Genomic DNA, 27,210 nt, shown 5'->3' on the forward strand with positions numbered 1-27,210 from the left:
CTTGTGCTGTTAGGGAGAGCATTCCAGAATTTTGACCCAGTGACACTGAAGAAATGGTGATATAGTTCTAATAAAGATAGAAGTGCCTCACTGGGGCTTTCAGGTTTTCCCATGCAAGAAACTTCCATTCTAGGTGGTGGAGGTCATGTTTAAGAAAGAACTATCGCAAGAGTATTAAAGATGCCGATGGTGCAATGCTGCTGCCACTCTGTGTAGTGGTTCGCGTACTGATCAACTGGGCTGTGCAACCTGGATATGGTCGAGATTCTTAGGCTGCACTTCTTCAGACAATTGCAATGTATTCCATCGCCTTTGTGACTTATACCTTGTAGTGATTTCAAAGACTGGGGAGTCGAGAGGTGAGATAAGTGACTGAATTCCCTGCCTCTGTCATGTATCAACATAAGCCTGAAAGTTGCCTGGGTTTTGCTGCATGTGACCACAGACTTTGTTTGTTTGTTTGTTTCAGTAACTATTGCAAATGGTACTGAACATGTGTAGTTATCAACAAAAACCCCACTTATGACCTTACCTTGGAAGTGGCCAATGATAAAGCAGCTGAAGGTGATTGGAACTTGGACATTTCCTTAAGCAACTCAGGGCTCATGTGGTGCAATGGTAGTGTCCGAACCCTTTTCCCGTTGAGAAAATAATCTATGCCTCTATTCTTCCTACCAAAGTGCATAAGCTCACAATTTATCACATTGTATTCCATCTGCTATTTCTTCACCACTTTCCTAGCCTGTCCAAGTCCTTCTGCAACTTCCCTGCTACTTCAGCGCTTCCTGTCATCCCCACCAATCTTTGTGTTATCTGCAAACATATCAACAATGCCCACCTTTCCTTCGTCCACATTGTGCATGTATAATGTGAATAGTTGTGGTCCCAACATTGATCCATGTGAAACTTTACTAGCTACCTGTTGCCATCCTGATGAAATCCTTTATCTCCGCACTGTGTCTTTGCCAATACTTTGCCCCTAACACCATGGGTTCTTATCTTATTTAGCAGCCTTCTGTATGGCACCTTATCAAAGGCCTTCTGGACCTCTCTGTTGTGCTGCATCATTCACTTCCTGCTTCTATTTGAAGGAGGTTGCCAATGCTTGCATCAGCAAACTGGCCTGTGCCATAATTAAAGGTGGGATTGTTTATAAAGTTTCCACCTCTGGTTAGTGTTTAATTGCCCACCGTCATTCAGGATGTCACAGGATGGCATAATTTATCTATAGCCCACAGTCTCAACTATTTACCATGCATGTAGGTCCTGTGTACCTTCATCAGGTTAGCACCTCATTTCTAGATTCCTTTGTATTTCTTCAGCATGCACTCATGTGCCTTGTGGAACTAGTGTTGGTTCCTTGACCTGATGGTAATGCCAGGGTCTGTACTTATAATTGAATGCAATTTTGCTGCATTTAATAGTTCACAATGTTTCCTAGGTGTGTGGTTGTGAGTGGTTTATCTGGGTTTAATCAATCTAATTTCTTCAATTCAGATTAACTAATTCACTATATGAAAGCAAATAGCTTGAGGAAATTAGGTTTTCAAAGCTGCATAATAAGGCACCCTCTTGTCTGACTTGAATGGGTGACATTGTGATCAAACATTTTGTTTGATGTCCCTCCTTAATAACATGGCACTTTTTGAATTTGGTGCAGTTTCCTCCCCAAGTGCAAAGTGGGGGAAGTTAATATCCGAGCTACAAGGATGGACGAAGCAAAACTGGAGCCAATTTTAAGATAATGATTGACAAATAACAATTGCTGAAAAATGTGTTGCTGGAAAAGCGCAGCAGGTCAGGCAGCATCCAAGGAGCTGGAGAATCGATGTTTCGGGCATAAGCCCTTCTCGTCGATTCTCCTGCTCCTTGGATGCTGCCCGATCTGCTGCGCTTTTCCAGCAACACATTTTTCAGCTCTGATCTCCAGCATCTGCAGTCCTCACTTTCTCCTAGTTGAAATAACAATTGCTGACTGATCACAGGGTGTGGCTACCTCACTGTTTTAGCTATATATAATAATTTTAGTGGAAAACATCTTGGACATAATACACTTCAGGTAAAAATAGTTTATCTATTTATTTTGCCTTATTAATTTTTTATTCTTTCATAGAATTTGAACATCGCTAGCCGGGCCAGCAGGCTTAGTATGTCCTTAATCGTGAACCACTGCAGTGCATGTAGTGTACAACCACAGTGCTGTTAGGGAGAGCGTTCCAGGATTTTGAACCAGTGACAATGAAGGAACGGTGATCTGGTTCCATGTTAGGGTGTTGTGTGGCTTAGAGGGGAACTTGCCAGTGGTTATGTTCCCAAGTATCTGCTGTCCTGTCCTCTTGACACTAGAGCTTACAGGTTAGAAAGTACCTTTAAAGGTGGCTGGACAGGCATTTTTAATTGTAGTATTCATTTGGCGAATCCAGTTCAGTTCATGGTCAATGGTAACCCCTAGGAAATTGAAATGGGGATGCCATTGAATGTCAAGGGGAGATGGTTAGCTACCACTATTTAGGAACTGTTTAGGAACGAAAGTGCACTCAGAAGATGCAAGTAGCTTTGATCATTGACTTTAGTCTTTCCACTTCTCAAACAAATACATTAAAAGGTTAAAGTTCGCATGCATATGCCATGTGAATTAAGATCACAGCACAAGTGCTGATGGCTTTGATTATTTATTGCCTTAATGATCAGAGACACAATTATTACCAGATCTTAATGGTTAATTTACAACATAGGGGCAATGTATTGGATAGCACAGATTTGGAAAAGTGATATATAAAATTCCATATTTATCCTCAGTACCCAATTGCCATTCATCCAACCTGACCAGGGAGGTCAAAGTCAATCTGTATTTTGTAAGGAGTGGTCCAATGATAACACAAGTCTGACTCTGTTCTCCTGAAGCCAGGCTGAAGGGTGGATTCAGCATTCTTGCTTATTGGGATGTTTAAACATTAAGTTGTGTGGTTAAAAGGCTGACATTCCATCTTAACTTGAACTTGCTTTAGAAATAGGCAACTGAATACAGAATATTGACACAACACTGCCTGCGGAACCATCTCCTCTGTGTGTGTGTGTGTGTGTGTGTGTGTGTGTGTGTGTGTGTGTGTGTGTGTGACAGAGAGCGAGCGCTTGCAATATGGATCACTTTTTAATGGCCAGGAGTGGGATAGTTGCCTTATTTATCTACCCTTGCTCTCTAATCCTTCTGTCTTTGATTATTTTTACCCTCCTGCTGTCCCAGTGATTAATTGACTCAATGGAGAGCTGAACACACACCTGTACCTCCCAACCCTGATAACACCTCAAAGAGACTACCACTTTCCATCCTTAATGCATCGCCCTATCCTCAACATCAGAAATGCTGCTGAAATGCTCATCCACATCTTTGTTATCTCTAGATTGGTTTACCTCGATACACTGTTGACCAAACTTGTCCTTGCACCCTTTATAAGCTTAAAATCATCAAATATTATTTCCCATGTCTACTCTCATAGTAAGATGCCTTCGTGCTCACTAACTAGCAGTATTTCCAAGTCAAACTGCAACACAATTTTAAAATTCTCATCCTTTTTCAGAATCTCTTCCTGGTCGATGTTGCTCCTTATCTCCGTATTGTCCCCAACTGTACAGCACTGAGATCTCAGCACTCTTTTGATTCAGGTTTCTTGCACATCTCTCACTTTAATTTCTCCATCATTGACTTCTCACCTTTAGCTGCCCAGGCCAAAGTTCTAGAATTTTCTCCCTAAACATTTCTATCTCTCCTTTATTCAGATGCACTTTGAAACAAATCTCTGATGAAGCTTTTGGATATTGGTCCCACTATCTCCATTGTAGGTCCCTGTCAAATTTTATTTAAGAATTATCTTGTAAGATGCCATGGGATATCTTGTTGTGTTAAAGGCTCTACATAAATGTTGTTAGAAACTCAGGTCAGGTAAATACCTGCTTGGATTTAGTGATGCTAGTCATTCCATTAAGCGATCAGAACTTGTTGCCTTTCTGGGAGTTTCACTACTCTACCTTGTATCTATTTCTGTGATAACATAGCATATGGATGTTATTTGAACAAATTCTCTGTCCTGTTTATTTGTTCACGTTGACTACTTTTACTTGGTATGGAGTCTTGGCTTGAATTATTAAGCTGCTTTATTCCATAGTTAGGTCAGATATGCAAATCAGTAGTTGAGATATGCATAGTTTTGTCATATTAAGACTAAAATAAAGAACATACCACACTGCCACATTTCAGTGGACTGTCTTGCTTGGTTTCAAACACACTTCTCTGTATTCTGATCTCATGGGGCTCTTCGGCCTCAGAGGCAATTTTCCTATAAAACCAACCTGTCTTTTACATTTTAACTCTTTGTTCCTGTCCGTAAAAGATCAAATACTCCAGCACAATAACAAAGACATACTACTGAATTACTGATTGCTCACAATCTAAGAGGAAAGGGAATCAAAACTACCTCATTACCAAGTTAACTACTGCCTCATCAATCAATTTAAACAAATTTGTAGAATATTACACTTTCAAAGCACATTAAATCACCCAAAGCTTCTGAACTTTTACAATGTCTAAATTATACATTGCTATAATCAAACTATCAGGGAAACACAGAACTAGAATTTCTAAGAGTTCAGTTTGTCTGAACTTAAACATTATTGGGACTGAAAGTATGTTTGTTTTGAAAGTTCAAGGCCCAAGGCCCAGTTGCAACATATCAAGGTTAAAATGAGCAACCTGGAGCTAGTAATTAAGTGGCATCATGTTTGGATTTTAGCAGTCCCGGCATTACAAGGGAAAACAGAGGGAGTTGTGAATGGTTGTACGGCTTTAATGTACTGGAAAATTAGTTGCTGAAGAAGTGTTTTGATTTTAACACCATTGGGATACGAGGAGTTGGCAGAGTGGAAAGTCTTTTACGTAAATCCCCACATTTGCTGATTAGTGCAGCAAAGGATCACCATAACATTGAAAGGATTCGCATCAAACCTTTGAGTCTAGCCCCACGTCAAATCAAATAGGGTAACAACGCTTTAACATGCCTTTCCAGTTTAGCTTTTCAGATCTGAGTTATTGTGCCTTTTAAAACTCAACTAAATTGATTTCACTTCTGTGCTTGGGCTCAAACATTGAAGGAGAAAGTGAGGACTGCAGATGCTGGAGATCAGAACTGAAAATGTGTTGCTGGAAAAGCGCAGCAGGTCAGGCAGCATCCAAGGAACAGGAGAATCGACGTTTCGGGCATCAGCTCTTCTTCAGGAAGATGATGATTCCTGAAGAAGGGCTTATGCCCGAAACGTCGATTCTCCTGTTCCTTGGATGCTGCCTGACCTGCTGCGCTTTTCCAGCAACACATTTTCAGCTCAAACATTGAAGGGTTCTGTCTGATGCTACCTCTAAATTGATGGTTTACATCCCAAACAGCTGAGTGGGGTCTCTGTACATAACACAAATATTATCTTTTTAATTCTTTTGATCACCCCATGTATGCTGAAGCCAAATGTAAGCAAAGAAATGCATCTGCTCTTGAACTACTGGCCATTTATGTTCCTTAATTTCCTTTTTTTCCACACCGTAGGATTTTAGGAATCTTGCGATTCAGGGTGTGGAAATCTCCATTTTGTGAGTTGTCCCAGCACTGGACTTGAGAGGTGTTAACACTTCTGTTGAAACGCATTGCATTGGTGGCTTATTTGTTCCTCTCTCCCTGACCCTACCTTTAGCATTTGACTACACTTGACTCACATTTTGATGTGTGTTGGAAGGTTGTTAAGAAGGCATACGGTGTGTTAGCTTTTATTGGTAGAGGGATTGAGTTTTGGAACCATGAGGTCATGCTGCATCTGTACAAAACTCTGGTGCGGCCGCACTTGGAGTATTGCGCACTATTCTGGCCACCACATTATAGGAAGGATGTGGAAGCTTTGAAAAGCGTTCAGAGGAGGTTTACTAGGATGTTGCCTAGTATGGAGGAAAGGTCTTATGAGGAAGGGCTGGAGGACTTGAGGCTGTTTTTTGTTAGAGAGGAGGTTGAGAGGTGACTTAATTGAGACATCTATGCAGAGGGTTAGATAGGTTGGACAGTGAGAGTCTTTTTCCTTGGATGGCTAGCACGAGAGGACATAGCTTTAAGTTGAAGGGTGATAGATATAGGACAAATGTTTCTTTACTCAGAGTAGTACGGGTGTGGAGCGCACTGCCTGCAACTCTAGTAGACTTTATGGGCATTTAAATGGTCATTGGATAGGCATATGGGCAAGAATGGAATAGTGTAGATTTGATGGGCTTCAGATTGGTCTCACAAGTTAGCACAACATCAAGGACCGAAGGGCCTGTACTGTGGTATAATCTTATTTGTTCTACGTTGTCAAATTTCTAGCTAACATGATCGTTCCAAGGTGCAATTCTATAATGAAAGCAAGGAGACCAGCCAGCAAAGGCCATCAATTACACGTGAGCACAAAAAGTGTATAAAATGCCTGTCTGAACTCAGCTCCAGTTTTTGGTGCCGGGTTATTCAAGCCAGGGCATAATATTTTGCTTTGTCTTCTGTGAAACATATTCACCCAGAAAGGCATAATTTCACACAGAAAAATGACAGAGGAACTGAGTTCTAAAGTTGACTGGTTTCAAAAGGACAACCTGAGAGACAGGGTGAATTCTGCACAATATTGTACTGATAAGAAACGATATTGTCTGGTCTGAGGCTGGTACTTCATGGCACACATGGTTCCATGCCAAGGAGTCTTGGTGTCACCAGGTATCTAGCTGTATCTATATGTATGTACGATGCTAAAAATCAAACAACAGGTTATAGTTCAACAAGACTATAACCTGGCATTGTGTGATTTTTAACTTTGTCTACCCTAGTCCAACACTTGCATCTCCACATCATGTATGTACCATGGGTGCGAGAGGTTAACTGTACTAAATAAGCATATTATGCGGAGTCCTGTATTCTGCTAGAGAATGAGGAGAGGAGGAGGAAATCATGTCTGTCTTTGCAATAAAATGTTCTTCTCGGATTTTAAAAACAGCTGATATCCATTGCTGTATACAAGTGCTGTTAATGTTACATCTTGAGCAAAAGAAATATGAAGGATTTGATTGCTGAAGTTTGTATCGAAACAGGTGCATTCTCATTTGCTCTGCATTCTCCACGTTTCTTTCTTCCGCGTCGCCATCATTGCCACCCCACCTCATCTCAGATCACCTGACCTCATATCCTTTCTTAAGCAAACTCCAGACTGATGCGACAGCAAATTAAGTTCATTATGGTATCAGGGTCTTTTTCCTATCACCACTTGGAGAGGATGCCGTTTCCATTTCCAAAGGTTGAATAACATCTTCAATCTAATCGTCCCCATGACGCAGGAGCGCCAGTTGGAATGCCAGGAACTACCACTTTTTCTCCACTCATGCCTGCATGTCTGCTCTCTTTTTCACACTTTCATTTAAAGAAAAGGCCTATATTGTGCATTAACTACATTAGGTATATTACAATGACATCTGTACTTCTTTTGTAGAAAGGAAACCCACACCCAGGGGTCAGGGTTCTTTAAAATACTGTTTAAAAGTTACCAAAATAGTTTTTATTTGTTGAGTTGAAAACGTAGTCCAAGTGGGAAGAGGAAGTGTGAATTGCGTTATTGTGTTAAAGGAAAGAAAATAACTCCTTTGTCCACAAAGGTAACAAACACTTCTTCAAAGATTGAACATGGAAGTCCAAATAAGTTTCGACTCCAGTGTGACTCGTTCACGTAGAAAGAGAATGCGGTAGTGTAGTAAATCACAAAGTGAGTAATAAACAGTCAGGGGAAAGCAAAGATCTCGGGATGCTTGAAACAGTCGAAAAGTAAGAATTTGGAATGTCAGCCTGCCAAGGGACAGGCACTGGAAACTGCTTTGTCCGTGTCTGCTTGTGAGAGGGTGGGTGTGTGTTCAGGGGGGTTAGCTAGGGCATGCATGCAGAGAATAATCTGTATATCTACGGGAGCAGTGAGCAATTTGGGCATGTCTGCTGGATGGGTGGGATGTATGTATGCTCATTCACCAATCCCATGGATTATCTCAATATGTGCAGGGGTGCAAAGGGTTAACAGCACTCAGCTCTGTCTGGAGCCAGTTCGAGTCGGTTCTCTGGAAAGTGCTTTGTGTGTCGCCTGGATTTGTGGGAAGAGTCATGTGTGGAGACCAAGTGATGTCATGAGATCAAATGTGACTCAGCCATTTATCAGATGTATGCAGGTAACCAGAAAGTGACATGCTGTCAATCTGTCACATCTTGCCAGATTAAATGCTGGTTATGTAAAAGATTCATGCTGATGAGTAAGTTCTGGCCAGTGAAAGCCAGTGAGAAATTTAAGCTTTGAAAAATATTCAAAATCGATAATTTAACTCACAATGGAAGTAGTCTTTTTAACAAGTTATAAAATTCAGTTAAAAATAATTGTAAACCAAATTTGAAGTGTACTACCTGAGCAGCGGGCATCCCATACAAAATATTTTCCTGCCCTTCTCCTTGCTATTCTGCATTCTTCAACTTTTTCAAAGTGCTGAGATTTGTCAATTTCCAATGCATCAACCAGGTGTTCATTCTTCTAGAGAGTCCTGATGATGAGTATTAACACATTATAGGTCATTGTCAAACCTATCCTCAACTACTGGAAGGTGTGTTGCTGGATAGTGGCCAGGATTGGGAAGGCAGAATCTGAAGCATATGCCTGTACCATCATAACTCTTGCATGACCTGAGACAACATACAGATTTCATCCAAAGTCATGTCAGAGTGTGTGGGAAAGACTTGGAAATTGCAATTATAGGTAATTGCTTCTGAGCCAGAAAAGATACTGATTCAACCTTTAATTGAGAAACTGTACTTAGGTAGATGTACTGTTTCATGGTTGAAGATTTTGCCCTCAGTCCAGGATGTTGCAAATAAAGATCTTTCATGCTTCCTCACTGTATGCAAGAAGGTGCTTCTCATTGAAGTATTCGGTGTCTCCATTCGTTTGAATTTGAGCTGTGTCTGTCCTTTGCTATCTCCCAACAATGTACTCAGCTATATACTGACAGTTTTATTAAGAAATCAAGTTGATTCTGTGTCCCATTGTGTTACTAGCCATTTTAAAAAGAAATTCAGAGATATTTCTTCCACTGACCTGCTTCATTTAGCATGTTGGCAAAAACAGTAATGTTTTGGTTTAAAGACAATGGTATGATTTCTCCTGCTTTGCTGTTGCTAATTGTCAGCATTCTCTCATTTTCCAATCAGCAGCAGCCAAATGGGGAATGAAGGTGTGCTGCCTTGTAAAGATCTGTAAGTGATAATCAGAAAGAGGGAGTTAGTCTTAGTAGATTTGAAATGACGTTGTTCCAAGACTAATAGCTGGGCAAAAAACTATCTAGAGCTTGATTCCTTTCTGACATACAAGTGAGACCCCAGGAAGAAAAAATCTCACCAACTTGTTTGGGCTGTTTGTGATGACTTCATTCCTACTTCATCTCATCCAACATACATATCTTCCCATTTATTTCCCTTAAAGATGTCTTCACTATTCATTGAAAGGGTTCAGAAAAGGTTTACAAGGATGTTGCCAGGGTTGGAGGTTTTGAGCTGTAGGGAGAGGTTGAATAGGCTGGGGCTGTTTTCCCTGGAGCATCAGCGGCTGAGGGGTGACCTTATAGAGGCTTATAAAATCATGTGCAGCATGGATAGGATAAATAAAGTAAGTCTCTTCCCTTGCATGGGGGAGTCCAGAACGAGAGGGCATACGTTTAGGGTGAGAGGGGAAAGATATAAAAGAGACCTAAAGGGCAACTTTTTCACACAGAGAGTGGTACGTGTATGGAATGAGCTGCCAGAGGAAGTGGTGGAGGCTGGTACAATTGCAACATCTAAAAGGCATCTAGATGGGTATATGAATGGGAACAGTTTGGAGGGATATGGGGGTGGGTCTGTTTCTGTGCTGTACATGTCTATGCTCCCTTTGATAATGAGTTACAAGTTGTAACTACTCAGTAGGTAAAGAAGTTTCTCCTAAATTCCCTTTTTGATCTATCATTTATTATCCTATAGGTCCTAGTTCTAGTCTTCTCTCGGTCACCCCTTCATGATTTTAATGATTTATATCAGGTTGTTCCACCAGCCTTCTATTTTCCAGTGAAATGACCACCAGCCCATTCAGCCTTTCAATTCTAGTATCATGCTGAAAAGTTGTTTTTGTTTTTCACCTTGTTCTCTTTACTGACTTTTCTGTTCCTCTCTGGTTTCCTGAGAATGTCCCTCCAAAGCTATGGATCTTTGTAATGTTCTCAGAGATACCAGCTGCACTCCTCTATCCTATTGGCTGGTCTTTGAACAGTGAACATTAAATAGGCTGTCAACAGGCCCATAAGGTGTGACCAATATTTCCTCCAAGCTATGTGAGTGCATAAAACTTTGTGGTAGTCAAGAGTGTGCTGCACAGGGCACAAACTGACTGCATACTAGCAACATTCCCTTTAAGAAACATGTATGTGCAGCCATGCATCAAACTTAGAGGCTTTTCAGCACAACAGCCAGCTGTGCACTGAATAGAAGTTAGAAGGAGCATTGGATGCATTACCCCAATGATGAAAACCATGTATGTATTCTCCAGCAGTGGTCATTGCCGAACAACAAGGACTATAATCAAATTCTTGCTCTTGTCCTCACCTTACCCCACCAGCATGTTAACTTTTGTGTAGATTGTGGAAATTTGGCTGATCATTGCTAAAATTTATCGCTAAAATTTCAGTTTAGTCTAGTTATGGATCAATGAAGGCCAAGAAGGCATACGGCATGCTTTCCTTCATCGGATGGGGTATTGAGTACAAGAGTTGGCAGGTCATGTTACAGTTGGATAAGACCTTGGTTCAGCCACATTTGGAATACTGCGTACTGTATTGGTTGCCACATTACCAAAAGGATGTGGATGCTTTGGAGAAGGTGCAGAGGAGGTTCTCTAGGATGTTGCCTGGTATGGAGGGTTCTAACTATGAGGAGAGGTTGAGTAGATTAGGATTACTTTCATTAGGTAGGCAGGTTGAGGAATGACCTGATTGAGGTCTACAAAACCATGAGAGGTATGGACAGGGTGGATAGCAAAAGCTTTTTCCCAGAGTGTAGGACTCCATTGCTAAGGGTCATGAGTTCAAGGTGAAAGGGGAAAAGTTTAAGGGAGGTATGCAGAGAAAGTTCTTTTATGCAGAGAGTGGTGAGTGCTTGAAACACTCATTTAAGATGTATGTCAATGGGTACATGAAAAGGCAGGGAGCAGAGGGATACAGATCCTTAGAAAATAGGCAGCAGGTTTAAATAGAGGATCTGGACCGGTACAGGCTTGGAGGGCCGAAGGGCCTGTTCCTGTGCTGTAATTTTCTTTGTTCTTTTTCTTTGAGCCTATCTTGTTCTGCCTACTTGAAACCAGGAATTTGCTAACTGAACAAGAATAAATATCTCAACAGGTAATGCTAAAATTCTGTTGAGAGAGTTGCAGGTCAAAATGAACTTTTTTTTCTGGTTCTCAGCTGCTGTGCTTGGCCTAGTGAATAGTTTCAGCATTTTCTATTTATATTTCAGTTTTCCAGCATCTGCAGTATTTTTACTTCTAGTACAATTTTAGGTTGTCTCCTTTCAATCAGGGCTGGTCCTGGAGAGAACTTAAAGCTTTGTAATTCTAGGGTTCGATAGAGTCATACAGCATGGAAACAGACACTTTGACCCAATCATCCGCGCCGACCTGACATCCCAAGTGACCTCATGTCATTTGCCAGTATTTTGCCCCATATCCCTGTAAACCCTTCCTATTCATATACCCATCCAGATACCTTTTAAAAGTTGTAATTGTACTCACTTCCACCACTTCCTCTGGCAGCTCATTTCGGGGACACACCATCCTCTTCATAGGAAAAGTCATCCCTCAGGTCCTTTTTAAATCTTTCCCCTCTCACCTTAAACCTTTGCCTTCTAGTTTTGGACTGACTGCTTCCCTCCCTCCCCCACACCCCAACCCTGGGGAAAAAAAAAGACCTTGGCTAATCACCCTATCCATGCCCCTCATGACTTTATAAACCTCTATTACCCACCCCTCAGTCTCTGAAAAAAAGCCCCATCCTATTCAGCCTCTCCCTATAGCGCAAACCCTGCAATCCTGGCAACATCCCTACAAGTCTTTTCTGCACCCTCATGTTTAACAACATCCTTCCTCTAGAAGTCTGACCAGAATTATACAGAGTATTGCAAAAGTGGCTTCACCAATGTCCTTCACCAACTCCACTTTCAAGGAAGAATGCACCTGCACCCCTAGGTCTCTCTCTTCAGTAATACAGCCCAAGATTCTACCATTTGCTATACAAGTCCTAGCCTGGTTTGCCTTACCAAAATGCAACACCTCATTTATCTAAATTAAACTCCATCTGTTACTCCTCAGGACATTGGCCCATCTGATCAAGATCCTGTTGTATTCTGAGAATCTTTTTCACTCTGCACTACACCACCAACTTTGATGTCATCTGCACACCTCCTAACCATACCTCCCATATTCACATCCAGATCATTTATAAAAATGACAAAATGCATTGGACCCAGCACCGATCCTTGTGGCACAACACTGGTCACAGGCGTTCAGTCCGAAAACTATCCCTCCACCACCACCCTCTGTCTTCTATATTCAAGCCAATTTTGTCGAATTGACTAGCTCTCTCTGGATACCATGTGATCTATCCTACCATGCCGAATCTTGTTGAATGCTTTGCTGAAGTCTATGTAGATGACGTCTACTGTTCTGCCTCCTTCAATCTTTTTTAAATATATTTTTCAGAAAAAATAGATTTTTAAATATTACAACAAATACAAAACAATGCAATTCAAAACAGTACAAAAATAGTATAAAACTAAACCCAAATAATAAAAAACATTCTCCAACCCACCCTCCTATACGAATGTATAAACATATATAGAGAAGTTATAAAAGTAAAAAAAACCTAAACTAGCTATTTAAATAACTAAATAAATACCTAACAACAAACAAATAAATAGTAATAACTCCGCCCAGCCAACAAAACACTCATACATTCACAGTTCCTCCTCCCTGGATATTGGACTCATGAAACACAATCACTACGGCTATATAAAAGCCCTTGTTAGTGTGGCAGATAAATCTGTGTCCAGGTATTTCAAAAAGGGTGACCATGTCTTGTAAAAATTCTCAGTTTTGTGGTGTACCATATTTGTGAGAAAATCCAGGGGAATATGCTCCATAATCTTCCACCAATCTGACAGGCCTGGGGGGTTTTCTGATATCCAACCTAGCAAGATATTCTTCCTTGCACAGAATGTAAGAATATTGAAAAATTTTGCCTTATGCGAGTCTGCAGGAAATACAATGGGTAGGCCCAAAAGGAGCGAAATAGGATCCTTCTCCACCCCTACACCTAAAATCCTCTCCATCGCACCCACCACAGTGCTCCAATATGTTTGAAGCCTGTCACAAGACCAAAGACAATGGGTAAGAGTACCCATACAGACCTTGCACTTGGGGCATGCTGAAGATACCCCTGGTTTAAATTTTGACAAATGGTCTGGGGCTAAGTGGACCCTGTGGCGAATCTTCAATTGTAAAGCATGGGTCCTATTGCAAATTGATATCTTCCTTGCATTCTCCCAAATATCCTCCCATGCCTCTGAAGAAACTTCAACACCCAGCTCTCTCTCCCACATCTTGCAGTGTCGATCAGACTCATCTGAGGTGGCACCCCCCAGTTGGTGATATAGAGTACTGACAGTGTGCTCTTAGCCCTTAGTACCCCTCTTTCTATGTCAGATTTGTAGGGATCAGTCAAAAGTGAGGTCCTTTTTTGAATAAAATCCCTAACTTGAAAAAAACGAAAGAGGTCTCTATTAGGTAACTCATACTTCCGTACTAACTGATCAAAGGACATCATTACATCTCCCTCAAATAAATCCCATGCAAGATATACCCCTAGCTGCCTAACGTTTAAATCCTGAATCTATCATACCTGGTTGAAAACTCGGCATACCCACTAAAGGTGTAAACAAAGATGTTTTGCCAATATTACCTTCCCTCTGCTGAATTGCCCTCCATGCTTTAACAGTATTGATGACTATTGGGTTATGGCAATATTACCTAACTGTCCTCACCTTGTCCAAAAACAGCAAACTGGTAAGGGGGCACCTTGCCTGGGAGACTTCGATATCTAGCCATATTGAAAGAGGGTCCCCACAAACCCAATCGCTTACGTAGGTCAAAAGCGAGCTTAATTGGTAATTTTTAATGTTCGGAAGGTCTACTCCCCCCCGGTCTGTGAGGCAACTGCAGTTTGGCTAATTTAATGAGGGGCCGTTTATGGTGCCAGATAAAGGAGCTGAACCAACTGTTCAGTCTCCTGAGTGTTTGTTTATTGAAAATCAGGGGGAGCATCCGTATAGGGTATAGCAAACGGAGAATATTCATCTTAATAAGCGCTATCCGACCCAACCATGAGACTGGAAGTGTCTCCCAAATTTGGAGATCTTGTTTAATTTTTTCAAATAATTGAGTAAAATTGGCTTTGAACAGCCAATCCTGAACTGGAGTAATGAATATGCCCAAGTACACACAACCCCCCTGTGACCACCTAAATGGGAATCTATAGTCACTCTCGAGCCAACTCTTTCGTAAGACCACCCATAGGCATAGCCTCTGATTTAGCAAAATTAATCTTATACCCTGAAAAACCGCCAAACGCGTGACTGCCTTGTATCAGGCAAGGCACTGAGACTGCTGGATTTGTCAAGAAAATTAGAACATCATCTGCATACAGCGAGATCATGTGTAGTTTTGACCCCACTTCTGGAGCTGATATATTGAGATCCCCACGAATGGCCTCTGCCAACGGTTCAATCACCAACGTTAAAAAGTAATGGTGAAAGGGGACAGCCCTGCTGGCTGCCCCTAGAAATATTAAAATTGCTTGAACGTACCCCGTTGGTAATGACCACAGCGAGAGGTAAACTGTAGAGAACCTTTTACGCATCTTATGAAAACTTCGCCCAGACCAAACCGGTCTAGAGTATACCAATCATCTTTGTAGCTTCTTCAAAAACTTAGTGAGATACAATTTCCCATGAACAAAGCCATGTTGACTATCCGTAATGAGTCCTTGCCTTTCCAAATGCATGTAAATCCGGTCCCTTAGAATCCCCACCAACAATGTACCCACCACTGATTTAAGGCTCACCGGTGTGTATTTCTGTCACTTGTGGTAAGAACATATTTAAATGATTGAGTACTCATTCGTTTGAAGGTGATCTTGCCCCTCTTCCTTGCATAGGATATGCAGCACAAAAGCAATCCATTCAGCCTAACAAATCTTTTTTTGGTGTTTATGCTGTATTATGAAACTCTCCCCAACGTTTCCTTATTCAATTGTAAAAGCACAACTCTCCATTCCCTTCACCAGCTACTAATTTCCCCTTGATGCATCTATACTATTCCTTTCAATCACATGATCCATATTCTCTCCACTTTGAAATTTCTTGTTAATTCTCTATTGGTATCAATAAGTTAAATAGCCATTGTGTTAAATTTTAAATAGCCAAAGCATGAAAACTTTGTGACACTTAATTGCAGTCTGATTGTCCACTCGGAAATCTTAAAGCTACTGTGTGCAAAGGTTCTGTGTGAAGATAAGGAAAGTCAAGGATGTTTGTTCTAGTAACAAAATTCAATACCAGAATCTGCATTTAAGGTAGATCAGATGAAGCATTTAACGAGGATTTGGAACTGCCTGTGTTGGACTGAGGTGTGCAAAATTAAAAATCACAACACCAGGTTATAGTCCAACAGGTTTATTTGGAAGCTTTCGGAGCGCCGCTCCCTCATCAGGTGCATTAGTCAGCCATCTCTGAGCTTCATTAGACCTAATCAATGAAGATCTTTAGTAATAAGGAGAAAATCACCACTATTACAGAGCTTTGCTAAATTGGAAGATTTTAATGAAATTCGAATTAACTTTGACCTTCATTTGACATGGAATTGAAGATTTTTACTTGAAGCAGAGGAAATGGTCACACCCTGTTTCGGACATTTTATATATTTAAATGAAGGTTAGGTTTTTCTCTTGATGATTGTGTCGGTGGTGGAATTTTCAGTTGTCTTGCTAAATTGGATGAAAAATATTTCAAGTGTTAGTGTATAGCTCTCAAGTGGTTCTGCAAGTGGAGCATTGCAACTATGTAGACTGGGAAACTGGAATTGTTGGAGCAGAAAAGATTGAAAAATTCTGATGAAAGGTCTCTGATCTGTCACACGTTCTCTTGATCAGTGTTTCCAGCTTTTTCTATTTTCAAATTTCAAGCATCTCCAATTTTTGCTTATGTGAGTTTAAGAGAAGAGATTTGGTAGGGCTTGGCGGAGGTTTTTGATGAAAGTAAATGAAGAGTTTCTTCCAGTGGCGGAAAGGTCAATAGCCAAAGAGCATAGATTTAAGATGATCAGCAAAAGAATCCAAGGTTTGAGAGGATTTTTATGCACTGGTGGTTAGGATTTGAAACGCACAGTGGCTATAAATTAAATTTTACTCATTAAAAAGCAATTGAAGGAGGAATAATTGTAGGAATATGGGGACAGGGAAGTAAAGGCTGAATGGAACAACCCGGCATAGGTTTGATGGGCCCAATGGCCTCCTTTACTGTAGTCTCCTTTCTAAATCTACCCTATTAAACCCTTTCATGATCTTGAGCACCTGTATCAGCTTGTTGGTTTGTCTTCACCCCAGAGAAGAGATCCTCAGCACATTTGGTCTTTGCTTATATATCAGTTCTGATTTCATGCCTTTTCATCCCTGTCTGGTGCCTCAGTTACTTCTTTACAACCTGTCTTAACAAGACCCCAAATATCCAATGTTTAGAGATTCTCCAATGACCAGTTGATGACCCATCTTTAAGCATCAAAAGAGGTTTTGGGGGCAAAAATTTGTTTTTAGTGCAGTGTAACATTAGGTGGAGAAATCAAAGCCTGTAATACTTTGTCTTTTTTGACAGATATTTCTGCTATGACAGATGAAGTATACCGAACACGAAGCCAAAAGAGAGCATTGGAGCGCGAAGGCCTGCATAATGATGTGGATATGAAGAAACCAAAAATGGAATGTTCCAGAGGGAATGATAGGGACAGTGAACTAGATGATGTGAAAGGGGGAATGAGAATTAAAACTGAACCCGTCGATCGGGGTGGTGGTCGGACTCCTGGGTTACTAAAAGGGCCTGGTGAAGTGAAAGCAACAATTAAAGTAGAAGTACAGGCCGGTGATGAACCTGTCGACATGAGCACATCAAAGATGTGAGTATACAGCCATAAATTCATCTAATTCTTTTAAAGTTACTCTATTTCTGTAAAGGAGAAATTAGCTGGCCAGTAATGTCACTAAAAAGAGATAACAAAGAACTTGCGCCTATGTGGCCCATTTCTGACCTCCATGACACCCCCCTTGCACTTTACATCCAAAGAAATATTTTGGAAGTAACGCTGCTGTTGCAATGGAGGAAAGTAGTTGCCGGACAGGATGAGGCTATTTAGTCTCACCTGTGTGTATTAGCTGTGTGCAAGAGCAATTCAGCAAGAATCATTTTCCTACCATTTCTCCCTAGCCTTGCAAAGTTTTTTCCCCCCGTTGCCCATTTGGTTGTTTTGTCAATCACCTTAAATTGATGATCTTTCATTTTCAACCTTGTCTCCTCAGTCAGGACCCCTGATTTAGAAAATTCAGTAAATGTCACCTCTTGTCTCACAGTTTCTCCAAACCATAACATAAACGAAGTCCCTCATCTTCTGAACCATATGACAGTACGGTACAGGAGTAGAATTAGGCTGTTCAACCCATTGAATATGCTCTGCCATTCGATCATGGCTGATGTGTTTCTCAACCTCGTTCTGTTACCTTCTCCCTGTAATCCTAGATTCCCTTACCAATAAAGAACCTATCTATCTCTGTGTTGAATGCACTCAATGACTTGGCTTCTACAGCCTTCTGTGGCAATGAATTCCGCAGATTAACCACCGACTGGCTGAAAGAATTCCTCTCATCTCAATTTTAAAAGGTCGTCCCACCACTCAGAGACTGTGCCCTCAAGTCCTGGTCTCTTCTCATGGAAATATCTTCCCCACATCCACTGTGTCTGCACCTTTCGGTATTCTATAAGTTTCAATACGATTTCTCCCCCACCCATCCTTTTAAACTCCATCAAGTACAGACTGAGTCCTCAACTGCTCCTCATATGCCAAACCCTTCATCACCGGGATCATTCTTATATACTCCTCTGGATCTCTCAAAGGACAGCACATCCTTCCTTAGCTATGAGGCCCAAAAACTGATCTCTATGTTTCTTTAAGGTTTGTCCAGAGCCTTGTGCATCCTCAGCAGTGCATCCTTGCTCTTGTATTCTAGCCTTCCGGAAATGAATGAGAATATTGACTGAACAGCCAACTGATCCAGCATATTAACCTTAAGGGAATCCTGAACAAGAGTTCCCAAATCCCCTTCAGATTTTTGAAGATGTTCCCTATTTAAAAATAGTCTACACCACATTGGCTTTCCCACATTTTATTCAATCTGCCATTTCTTTGCTAATTCTCCTAACTTCTGCAGCTTCTCTGCTTCCTCAACTCTACCTTCTTTGTGTTGTGTACAAACTTAGTAGTAATGCCCTCAGTTACTTTGTCCACATTGCTAATGTATAACGTGAATTGTTGTGGTTCTGACACTGACCCCTGTGGAACCCAGTCTCTGGCTGCCATCATGAAAAAAATCCCTTTACCCCACCCTCTGCCTTCTGCTAGTCAAGCAATCCTCTATCTATGCCAGTATCTTGCTCCTAACACCATGAGCTTTTAATCTTATTACCAGCCTCCTGAGTACCTTGTCAAAGGCCTTCTGGAAATCTGAATAGATCATGTCTGCTGGCTCTCCTTTTCTGGGAGAAAGTGAGGTCTGCAGATGCTGGAGATCAAAGTTGAAACTTTATTGCTGGAACAGCACAGCAGGTCAGGCAGCATGCTGCCTGACCTGCTGTGCTGTGTTGTTCCAGCAATAAAGTTTCAACCTGGCTCTCCTTTTCTAACTTACTCGTTACCTCTTCAAAGCATTCTAATAGATGTGTCAGTCATGCTGACTGAGCTGTATTTTACCATGCATGTCCAAGTACTTCGCAATCTCATCCAAAATGAACTTAAAATCTTAGCTATGACCAAGGTCAGGCCAATTCGGCCTGTGGTATCGTGTCTTCTGCTAATCTCCTTTCTTAAATAGGTTTTACATCTACCATTTTCTACTCATTTTTGGGCCTTTCCTGATTCCACTGTTTTCTGAAAGTTCACCACCAATGTACGTACAGTCTCCTCAGCTGTTTCCTTCAGAACATCATCAAAGATCCATCACACCCTGGTAATGCTCCCCTACAATCTCTTCCATCAGGCGGAAGATACAGAAGTTTGAACACAGTCCAGCAGGTTCAGGAACAGCTTCTTCCCAGTCGTTATGAGACTGACGAGTGGACTTTAATTTTAAATAATGCTGATCTTGCTAATGTTGATCTTACCTAGTGCACGCCCTGTGCAATGTAACCTGTATGCTTCTGTCTAATTTTTTTTCATCCTATTATCTTGCATACTATGATCTGTCTGTACAGGTAAATGAAAGCATTCACTGTTATTAGGTACATGTGACAATAAATAAATTTAAAAAAAACAAATCAAAAGAACTCTGGCATATTGTCCATCTTGTCCAGGTGATCTATCCACCTTCAGACCTTTCAGCTTCCTTGGAGCCCTCTTAGTCATAGAGTCATACAGCACAAAACTAGACCCTTTGGTGACTCATCCATATTGATCCAGTTTCCCAAACTAAACTAGTCCTACTTGCCTGCATTTGGCCCATATGCTCCTAAACCTTTCCTGATCGTGTACCTATTCAATGTCTTTTTGATGGGCACTGTACTCACCTCTGCTCCCTGACTGTCTCGAGTTCTGTTATGCTGCTGATGTCTTCCAAAATTGATGCAAAGTACTATTCAATTCCTCCACCATTTCTTTGCTCCCCCTTCCTACTTCTCTCGCTTCATTGTCCAGTGGTCCAATATTCACACTTGCTTCTATCTTACCTCTTTTTAAAAAAAAACTTGCAGTCAATTTTTTATATTGTTAAAAATCATACAACACCAGATTATAGTCCAACAGGTATTGAACTAGGATTTCAATAGCTCATAGCTAAGGAAGGATGTGCTGTCCTTTGAGAGGTCCAGAGGAGTATATAAGAATGATCCCGGTGATGAAGAGTTTGGAATATGAGGAGCGGTTAAGGACTGAGTCTGTACTTGGAATTTAAAAGGATGGGTGGGGGAGAAATCGCATTGAAACCATGGTGTGAGTGATTTTTAACTTTGTAAACCCCAGTGCAACACAGGCATCTCCAAATCTTTTATATTACGAGCTAGCTTATTCTCATATTCTATCTTTGCACCCCTCATTATTTTTCAGTTGTCCTCTGCTGGATTTAAAAGGCTTCCCAATCATCTGGTTTCCCATTAATCTTCACCACATTGATTTTTCTTTTCTTTTTATCCTGTCCCTGACTTTCCTTGTCAGCCATGGTTGCCTGAACCTCCTCTTAGTATGTTTCTTCTTCTTTGGAACAGATTTGTGCTGTGACTCTCAAGTTACCCTCAGAAACTCCTGCCATTGCAACTTCACCGTCTTCCCTGCTAGGCTTCCCTTCCAACCAACTCCAGCCAGCTTGTCCCTCTTGCCTTTGTAGTTACCTTTTACCCAATTGTAATACCATTACATTAATTCCATCTTCTCCCTTTCAAACTGCAGGGTGAATTTTATCATATTATGGTCGCTATCCCCCCCCCCGGGATTCCTTCACTTTAAGCTCCCTGATCAAGTCTGCCTTGTTACACATCACCAAATTTAGAATTGTCTATTCCCTAGTGGGCTCTACCACAAGCTGCTCCCCAAAAAAACAACTCGTAGACATTCCATTAATTTCTTTTCTTGGGATCTGCTACCAGTCTGATTTTCCCAGTCCACCTGCATATTGAAGTCCCCCACCATCACCCCCATGATTATTGTCATAGTCCCTTTCATACATGCCTTTTCCTGATTTGTTTTCTTCCCCCATCCTGACTACTGCTAGGAGGCTTGTACATTAACTCCCATCAGGGTCTTTTCTCCTTGACATTTCCTCAACTCTACCCACATAGATTCTACGCCTTCTGAGTCATTATCATTTATAGAGTCATAGAGATGTACAGCATGGAAACAGACCCTTCGGTCCAACCTGTCCACGCCGACCGGACATCTCATCCCAATCTAATCCCACCTGCCAGTACCCAGCCCATATCCCTTCAAATCTTTCCTATTCATATACCCATCCAAATGCCTCTTAAATGCGGTAATTGTACCAGCCTCCACCACTTCCTCTGGTAGCTCATTCCATACACATACCACCCTCTGTGTGAAAAGGTTACCCCTAAGGTCTCTCTTATATCTTTCCCCTCTCACCCTAAACCTATGCCCTCTAGTTCTGGACTCCCCGATCCCAGGGAAAAGACTTTGCCTATTTATCCTATCCATGCCCTCATAATTTTGTAAACCTCTATAAGGTCACCCCTCAGCCTCCGACCCTCCAGGGAAAACAGCCCCAGCCTGTTCAGCCTCCCCCTATAGTTCAAATCCTCCAAACCTGGCAACATCCTTGTAAATTTTCTGAACCCTTTCAAGTTTCACAACATCTTTCCGATAGGAAGGAGACCAGAATTGCACACAATATTCCAACATTATTTTCATAGGAGCAAGGCACCCCACCTCCTCTGTCTAGCTGCCCTATCCTTTCAATAGAACGTATATCCTTGGATATTTAGTTCCCAGCCCTGATCCCCTTGCAGCCACATCTGTGATACCCGCAACATTGTTTCGCAGGTTGAAATTGGCAGGTACAAACTCATTTACCTTGTTTTGTATACTGTGTGCATTTAAGTACAACATCCTCAGTCCTGCATTGACTATCCCCTTATGTGTTGTGTCTAAAGTTAGATTCCTGACCCTTTCCATTCACTGCCCTGTTACTTGTTCTGGAAACTTTAATAGCCTCTACTAAGCCCTCCCCATCTAATTTTTGCTATAATTTTCTGTGCAATTGATCCGCGCACACTCACTGCTTCGTTTAAAGCCCTACTCAAGCCCTAGTTATGCCATTCTTGTAAATCTTTCTGCATCCTTTCTCATGCCTTCACATCCTCCCCAAATGCGGTGTTAAGAATTGGGTGTGATGCATCAGTTGAGACTGAACCAATGCCATGTCTTTGAAATCATGGTAACCAAAGGTGGCACCTCGAAAATTTGTGGCCCTCCCTAGTACCACAGCTGGAATGTCTGCCAGAATATTTGTATAAGGTCTCTGGATTGGAAATTGACTGAATTTTCTAACCCAGCCAAGAATGCTACATCTGCATCTAGCATGAAGTATTTTACCACACCACTGACACTGCACTGAAACATTAGCTAAACTGGCATAATCCTGATGTTGCAATATATTTAATCCAATACCTTTAAATTGACCCTCAACGATCTTGACATATCTGCAACTACTGCATAAGGTCAAAAGGATTAGATAATTCAGCTAAGGGGATTAGTTGAAAAGTATAGGGAGGAGGTTGCTGTGGAGTACACACACTGGTATTAAGCGATGGTTTGTTTCTGTGTTGTAATCCCAGTAATTTACCACATGAAGGCTGTTAGGATCCAGCATAAGTTTGAAGCAACAATATCTGTAATTGTACTGCTGACCATTTTGTTTTCTAATTGGAGTGGGTGCATCATTGAAAAAAAAACATCACACAACCAGCTATTGTTTTCCTGATATCCACGTGAATGTGTTTTGTTTGGAGGAATAAATGAATAGAAACGCAGAATATAGACCAGAACTGGAGGCTGCTTTTCAATCCCTCAAGCCTCTTCCAACATTCAGTCAGGTCACAGTTGATCTACCTCTTATTTCCATACATCTGCCCTGGTTTCATAACTCTTAACCATTATTAGCTAGCAGAAATTTTACCATTCTCGGTTTTGAAATTTTCAAATGACCCTTGCCTTCAAAAGCATTTTATTTTTGGCATGGTGAATACAGAATTCCAGATAACCTATTCCTTATTGACATAACACCCATCAACCTACTTCTCATTTTAAGCTCATGTCCTTGTGTTCTGAGCTTCCCTACCAGAGGAAATAATTTCTTGATCTGCCCTTTCATATCTATCCTATCTATTTAATTGTTTTAAACAATAAATTAGATCACCTCTTAGTTTTTTGTATTCAAGGGAATATAAGCATAATCCAGAGCTTTAACTAAGTTCATAAAGAATAGGAAAAGCCACTGAAGCAAGTAGTTCACATGAAGAAAAATGTTTCTGGATAGAGGGTGACTTGGATACAAACTGATCAATATCAAAACATGGTGCTTCCTTCAAGCTAATGTATCTTTCCTTTTTCCAAGGGCAAATTTAATTGCAAAATTGCAAATGCATCTCGTGCAAGACACTGAGCATAAGAGAATATATCTCAGTAGTTGTCATCAAAATTATTGTGCTGGGGTTGGACAGCCTCTTCAATTTGTGTTGACTTCTTATCACTGAGTTGCGAAAAAAAAATTGAGTGATTGAAGAGTTACAAGGAAAGACTTAGCCAAGAGATGTGTGCCTCTATACAATTAGGTCCAATATAAGAAACTGTAAAAGAAAGGGAAAAGTAAATCTGGAAAATGGCATTAAATGAAATGGCACAGTGTCAAACCAGTAAAAGGTCCATTTGCAGCTATTGTTTTAAAAAAATAATTTCTTATGGTGATCTGCTGTAGAATAATCTGCGTAGTGGAGGCAAAAAATGTCTGAATTATTTAAACAATTGAACATGAGAGGAACTTCAGGACCTTTGCGTTAGATAAATTAAGATGGGAATGGGGGCTATACACGATTCTGATTATCTTGATTACTGTTAGTGTATCTGTATAAAGCAGATTCTTGAATGTTACAAGTCATCAAGCTCAGTGATCCCGATTATGGTAGCATCGCTTCAGCCCTAACTTTCAGACTTGTCTCTGGTTTCTTATCTTGGCAAGTTTCTGATCCCAGCCCATTGTCCTGCAGTCTGGTGACATGAAACTTTGATGAATGACGATCTCAACTGGTTGAGGTGAGATGGCATAATGATGATGTCACTGGATTAATAATCCAGAGGTCCAGGCTAAGATTCGAACATGAGTTCATATCACACAACGGCAAGTGTTGGAATTTGAGTTTTAAATTTAATTAATAGTCTCTGGAATGCAAGTGTAGTCCGTAATGGTCCCACAGCTATGATCTATTTATTGTCCTTACATGTGACTCCATCCCACAGAATGTTGTTAGGTCTTAACTGCTGTCTGAAGCTGCTTAGCAGGTTGCTCTGTCGAAAAGCAATTAATGGAAGGTAGCAAATGCTGGTCTTCAAGAAAAATAATTAGACAAAGCTTCCTGATAAGCTGGTAAAAGAACTTCAAAAATTGGGTCAAACTCTGCCTGTATTCTCTAGAGCTTTTGAAGGATGAGAGATCATTTTTAGATTAGATTAGATTACTTACAGTGTGGAAACAGGCCCTTCGGGCCAACAAGTCCACACCGACCCGCCGAAGCGTATACCACCCAGACCCCTACATTTACCTCCTTCACCTAACACTACGGATAATTTAGCATGGTCAATTCACCTAACCTGCACATTTTTGGATTGTGGGAGGAAACCCATGCAGACACGGGGAGAATGTGCAAACTCCACACAGAGAGTCGCCTGAGGCAGGAATTGAACCCGGGTCTCTGGCGCTGTGAGGCAGCAGTGCTAACCACTGTGCCACCGTGCCGCCCACATTGTTGAAACTTACAAAATACTTTGACGAGATAGATGTAGGTAAGCTGTGTCCCTGGTTAGGATGCCTAAAACTAGGGGTGGGGTGTCGCAGTTTAAAAACAAGGGAGGTGCCATTTTGATCAGAGATGAGAAATTTCTCTGGCTCAAAGGATTAGGAACATTTGTAATTCTTTACCATAGAGGGAATAGGAGGCTCAGGCTTTCAGTGTGTTTACGATAGAGTTTGATAGACTTCTGACTGCAAGTGGTGTGTGGGGCAGGCTTGATGAGCTGAATGGTCTATTCCTGATCCTACGGTCAGCTGTGTCTCTGCTCTGCTGCCCTACATTAAAGGGAATGGAGAGGCTAGCTAGAGAGAAATTTCCCACTAATTGAATGGTCTTCTAGGAACCAGGGTGTGGCATAGTCCACAAAGAGAGTTATTTCAGGAGTGAAATAGGAAACACCTTTATTTTAAATCTGTGTATTTGGAGTTATATCACAGATCTTTTCAAATGAACAGACTCGAGGGTTAAATCGCCTAATACTGTTACATATCTCAATATCAAATAAAAAGTTAGAAACAATTTACTGTTGATTTCTCCAGTGAAGAATGATGGGAACTCAAGGTGACCTTTGCAGATAAGGGGATCAAATGTAATAAGAATAGTTGTACTTTGTAGTTGTGTTCAATGTGTAATTGAACCATGTCGATTTCAGCCAAGATGATTTTCTATGCAGAGTTAAATGCTGTCAACTGGGAATAATATAGAAAACAGTCCTATAGTTCGTGAAATGGAGTTAAAGGTCCTATTGCTCATCATTCACCATTGATAACTGGTGAAATGTAGATGTAAGACTCAGGAATATCTGGCTCAGGGTAAACTGTTTGCAGTATCAAAGGTCTGTCACACTGCCATCACATTGACATTAGTGTCTGTAAAAGAGTATGGAGTGAGGAGAGAAAGTCAGCAGAGGAAAATTTTATTGTATATTTGAGAAATGGAATAATTTCCTCTGGTGAATGAGCTTATTCAAGGATTCTTTATTTGCTTGTGTTCTTTCCCATTTCCAATTGAAACTCAAAAGCAAAATGCTGCTGATGAAATATAAAAATGTTGGAAATACTCAGCAGGTCAGCAACAACTGGAGAGGGAGAAGCAGAATCCCTTCAGTTCAGTGGCCTTTCAGGGTTCATCAAAGATAAAATCTGGAGGAAGGCATTTCAGACTCAGGAACGCAATGGAATAAAACTCCAGGAGCCAAGAGTAAAATTCTTAATTTCCTCCTATCCCAGCTAATTTGTAATTTGCCTTCCAGTTGCAAATGCCTTCTTTACTAATCAGTTTATACAAAATAGCAATTGAGCAGCATTGGGGTGTGAAAACCCTGATTAATGTTTCTCATCTTCATCTTAAGAGCATAGCAACATGAGTGGGTCATTTAATTCCTCAAGCCTGGTCCATCTCTTAATGAAATTATGGCTAACCCGCAACCCATAATCCTTTGCTCCATATCTCTCAATAGTTTTGATTGACAAAAGTCTGTCACTCAGATTAATTGTTCATTTTAAATCTAAATTTCAAATTTCTCCAGCCCTTTGTTATAGATGTTGTCACCACTTCACTCTTGAAATATCTACTTGATGTCCCTTATTCCTGGACAGTCCCAACCAGCAGAAATAATTTCTACCAACCCCATATGGTCTCCTTAGCATTTTGAAAGCTGTGAACAAATCATTGCTTAACCTTCTAATGGCCAGGCAATCCATTTTTCCTCTGTACATTAACTTTTATGCTGAGATTCGTTGTAAGAGACTTCAGTGCAAACTTAAAAATCACCTGACACCAGGTTATAGTCCAATAGGTTTATTTGGAAGCACTAGCTTACAGAACGCTGCTCCTTCGTCAGGTGGTTGTGGAGAACCACCAGAAGGAACAGCGCTCGAAAGCTAGTGCTTCCAAATAAACCAATTGGACTATAACCTGGTGTCGTGATTTTTAACTTTGTACACCCCAGTCCAACAACAGCGTCTCCAAATCATCAGTACAAATTGAAAGTTTGTGGCAAATAAGTAATCCACTCAAACAATCTCTACTACTTCTCAACATGAAACCCCCACATACCCCTGCTAATGCCCTCAAGCTAGGAATACTCTAACCACTGTCATTCATGCATTTCTATATTGACCTCTAATCCAACTTATACCTATACTTTGCTCATTAAAGATGCCTGATATTCCAA

General features: G+C 41.0%; 1 protein-coding gene across 12 annotated transcripts in view; it reads left to right on the top strand.

Annotated features, from left to right (window-relative positions):
• The window catches only part of gatad2ab (GATA zinc finger domain containing 2Ab), a 146,196-nt gene that overhangs the window by 71,580 nt on the left and 47,406 nt on the right, over window positions 1-27,210 (top strand). For all 12 annotated transcript variants that reach the window (XM_087975934.1, XM_087975933.1, XM_087975929.1 and 9 more), the window contains one exon: window positions 17,076-17,373. In XM_087975934.1, coding sequence (XP_087832060.1) covers window positions 17,076-17,373 — 298 coding nt within the window. The remainder of the gene's footprint in view (window positions 1-17,075; window positions 17,374-27,210) is intronic.

Source organism: Chiloscyllium plagiosum, unplaced genomic scaffold (genome assembly GCF_037043375.1).
Source record: "Chiloscyllium plagiosum isolate Xiang-an unplaced genomic scaffold, Cpla_swu_hap1 HiC_scaffold_28, whole genome shotgun sequence".
NCBI lineage: Eukaryota > Metazoa > Chordata > Chondrichthyes > Orectolobiformes > Hemiscylliidae > Chiloscyllium > Chiloscyllium plagiosum.